Here is a 4,126-nt window from a genome sequence, read left to right as displayed (position 1 = left end):
TGTGCCTTGGTCTCCGTATCTGAAAAATGAAGACAACTGCATTCAGGCTGATACAGGGATGAGGTAAACTATTCCGTGTATAACCTGCTCCTGGCACAGCTCTATAATGCTAATCATTTGTGGAAGTCCTGGGAGGGGGAATCACGTGTGGTTTTCCAGGGAGACTGGCCCTGACCTTCCCTCAGTATTCCAGGGATGGGCCTGGTCAGGAGCCTATAGGAGCACACAGTAGGCCCAAGTAAACAGTTGTTAACAAGGGCTACAGAGCCTTTTCTAGTCTGAAATGAAGCCTCAATCAGGAGAGGCACCAGCCTGTGGTCAGCTGTCAGACAGCATCCCTCTGGCTGGAATTTCTCCCCCACCATCTGACCTACCCCTTTCTACGATGACCTTTCCTCTAGAAACAGTTTCATGTCTGTGGCATACCATCCTTCGCATCTCACTGCAGCATGTCGGGTGAGGTAGGATCTAATCATAGAGAAACTTGAGGCATGGTCTGTCACTGTGCCTGACGTCCTGACTCTTGCCCTTCCTGAGGCTGCGGGCCACCTTTCCCCTCCACGATTCTGAATATTTGGTACTGTGCATGTTGTTGTGGCTTTCAGGAAGATGAAAGTTATAGCTCCATTCTGAGGTAAGTTTTCCTGAAGGGGGAGGCAAAGATACTGACCATGTGGAGGGGCGAGAATGGCAGAGTTGTGGACAATCAATCAGCTTCTGCCCTGAGAACATCCTTGGCTTCATTTAGAGGAGTTGGGGAAAATTATTGGTCTGATTTGTAATAGAGAATTCACTAACACCCATTGACTAAGGTCTGCAGGGTCTAGCCCTGGCAGGGTTGTTGTCTGCTGATTAAAGGCCTTAATGAGATGAGGCTGGTCCTGCTTCTCATTCCCACAAGAAGTCCTTCAGGGCCCCAGTACATTGTGGCTACTTGTCCTGGGGGTAGAGAGCAGGCTGGTGTGGGGCCAGTGGACGTTCCTGAGCTCATCCACAGCACCCCATCCTGCCTGTCTCCCACTCTGCCTCCCACCCATAAGCCTTAGACTACACATTTATTTTTCTCAAGCCCTATGCAGACTTCTTGGCTCCCTCTACTTCCCATTTATAAGATGTACTGTTATCTTCCCATCAGTTTCAAGCCTGAGCTCCTCTCTCTAACATGCTGTATGAGAAGCCAGGTGTGGCCACTTCACAGCCAACTGGGATTCAAGTCTTCATTTCTTTGTGGGGAAATCTGTGAGGCACACTTTGAGAGCAACAGCAGCTGTGCAGCTGTCCTTGGCCTTAGGCTGCCCAGTACCTGGTCTGGCTGAGCTGGTTCAGGCATGGCTGTTCCACATTAAAATGCTTTGCTCCACTTGCCTGTGTCCTGCTACCCCCACCCACCAACAATCCTTACATCAGGGACAAAGGGTGGAGATTTGGGTGTTAGGTTCTCTTGAATGTGGCCACAAAGACACAGTTTCTGGTGAGTGAGGCCCCATGCTATAGGTGAGGCTCAGCCATGCTGGTCTGGGGGCTCCTATTTCCGGTTGGTTGCAGAGGAAGCCTTCATGGGCCAGGAAACTGTAGCAACTTTCTGGGGTACTTGCAGAGGGGGCTCACTTGTACTGGCTGTTGGAGGTGATGTCTAGGATTCCTGGCAGTTGGCCCCAGGGGCTCAGCTGGATAGTAGGGCCAAGAGGGGCTACAAATCTAGCTGGCCCCTATGTATCGCCTGCTCCACAGCCCTTGAACTGAGCTGCAGGGGCTGGTCATCCATAGAAGCATGATGAGCCTGGGCATCCATCCTGGTGGGCTCCACCCCGAGCTGGCTAAGGCCCAGGACATGGCCTGGGCACCTCTGGTCCTGTGGGCTGTGGAGTGGACTAGCCAGGGAGGGCAGGCCACACACAATCGGCATGCGAGGGAAGCTGTTAGTCTGTTTCTGCTGGAGAATATCAGAGCCTCTGGCCTGAGGGTGCCTACAGGACTCACTGCTTGTGTCCTGCCTTGGGGACTGTGTAGTAGGGGGCTGGCAGTCTGGGTGGATGTGCAGGGCTGCAACCTGGGCCACACAGCCTGTCAGGGTGGGCTCTACATCGAGGGTGCTTCCGCCAGGACCTGGCGTCCAGGGACCTTGGAAACACTCCAGATTCCCAGGAGGCCTGGGCTCCTGGAAGCCAGGCCAAGGGTTTGGGACCTTATTTTTGCTAGAGGTGTCTTTTGTTGCAGAGGCTGCAGACCCCACAGAGGAGAACAAGCCTTCATGGCAGCCTTGCATCTTTCCTTCCCCAGAGACCTGCACACACTCCAGAGATGGGTCCCTGGACAGAGTGCTGGTTCCCTGCTCGGGCCCTCCTAGGACCTTGCTCTCTCCAGCAAGCAGGCCCTTGGGACCCGAATGTGCCCACAGCTCCCACCTGCTGGGTGCTGAGCCCACAGCGGTCCTACCTGCATCTGAAGCCCTAGCCCCCCTGCCCTCCAGCTTCACTGGATGTGGGCCCTTTTTCTCAGAGCCAGCTCCCACCTTCTCTGCCTGTCCCCTGGGTGAGGTTGCAGTTTCTCCAGGGGCTGAGGCAGGTGGGGTGCGGAGTTCAGGGCCACGGCGAAGCCAGTTGATAATGCCCATGGTGATGGCAAGCTCGGTGTCACAGAGTTTTAGCAGGCACTCCTTGCCCTTCCAGGAGCTTTGCAAAAAGCCCTGGCTGAGCAGGTCTGGGCCTGGTGCTGGGGCCAAGTTCTCCTCTGCCCCCACATGGAAGCTGCACATGGACAGTGGTGCTCCTAGGGCTGGCCCTGACAGACTCTCAGACACACATAGGTCATCATCCAGGCTTGGGCCAACAGGGCCCTCGCTGGGGTCATAGAAGAGCTCGTAGAGGGCATCTCCACTGTAGCTGTCCCGGGGGAAGGCTGCTGGTGTGCCTGGACTTGAAGCCTCCTTCTTGTCCTCCTCAAGGCCAGGTGAAAATGAGTCATAGTAGCCCTCATCACTCGTGGACACGGATTCTGGCTGCTCACTCTTAGGGGTACCTGTGTCTATGGAGCTGGCTTTGGAGCCACTGTGGGGGTCCCTACAGGGACACAGGGGTAGCTCAGCAAGCCCAGCTGCATCCAGCCTGGGCCGGTCTGTGTCTGTGCCCTGGGGACCCCCCAGCCATGGCTCCAGTAGGGCACGGTGCTGCTGCTTCACAGAGTGATTCACACTGTCCCAGAACTTGGCAAAGTCAGACAACTCGTTTTGGGCAGGTGATGCCGGCTGTTCCACACTGCCCTGGAAGGGGCCCCTAAGAACCTTGCTTTCAAGGGCCTGTGATACCTGGGTTGGGCTCTCTGGGCCCTCATTCAGTTCCAGGGATGGCACTGAACTTTCATCTGCAAAGATCTCCCCACAGCCCGTGAGAGAGTCAAAACTCTTGAGTGAGGCCACATCCTCACATAGGGCCCTGCAGAGGTCAACAGAAGAGTCAGGCAGGAGCTCATTGTCAGATAGGTCCTGGAACAGGCTGTCGGGCCCCAGTCCCTCACCTAAGGGGAAGAAGGCTTTGCCTGTCTGCCCACTAGCCTCTGATGGGCCCCGAGGGGAAGACAGGTTCTCCCCCTTGGTCACCAGTGAGGCCAAGTTCTCAGTCTTGTTTCTGCGAATGTGGAATAGGTTCCGAAAGCACTTCTTAGGTCGTTTCAGGGAGATCCTCTTCCTTGGGATGCTCTTGGCCACAGCGGGCACAAAGGGCATCTGGGGCACAAAGTGGCGGTAATCAATCATGCGCTGGCTGCTGGGGGGCCCTGGGAAGCTTGCACTGCCCACCAGCTGCCCTGTGGTTGTGCTCGCCCTGCCAGCCCCAGGCACACTGTCATGAGTCTTGCTCTTTTGTACCAGTTTGAAGGTGGCCCCACAAAAGGCTGCAGCCCCCACCTCGGGTTCTGGCTTTGCTTCCTTGTTGGAGCATCTGTCATATCCTTGGGCGCTGGGACTAACCTGTGGGGCCCTTTCACTCTGGGGTTTCTGTTGCCCTCCTGGTGAGACTGACCAGGGACTTGCATCCTCCCTGGCCAGAGTGGCGGCTGCTGGATCTGGGGCTTTCTCATGGGAAATCTGCAGGCTGGATTTGATGAAGGTCTTTCCTCTCTTCAGCTCCAT

At 55.8% G+C, this 4,126-nt stretch overlaps 1 protein-coding gene across 1 annotated transcript; it reads right to left on the bottom strand.

Annotated features, from left to right (window-relative positions):
- Nucleotides 1-1,488: 1,488 nt before the first annotated feature.
- Nucleotides 1,489-4,126, bottom strand: AMER3 (APC membrane recruitment protein 3). Its single transcript, XM_045867511.2, is given in 4 exon segments — nt 1,489-1,511; nt 1,514-1,687; nt 1,690-2,470; nt 2,513-4,126. Coding segments are annotated over 4 exon segments (2,592 nt in total).

This window comes from Mirounga angustirostris, unplaced genomic scaffold, assembly GCF_029215605.1.
Source record: "Mirounga angustirostris isolate CCGP_5_RB_7025 unplaced genomic scaffold, mMirAng1.0.hap1 SCAF_3, whole genome shotgun sequence".
Classification (NCBI taxonomy): domain Eukaryota; kingdom Metazoa; phylum Chordata; class Mammalia; order Carnivora; family Phocidae; genus Mirounga; species Mirounga angustirostris.
The sequence above is the reverse complement of the archived record's forward strand: the minus strand, read 5'-3'. Positions and strand labels throughout refer to the sequence as shown.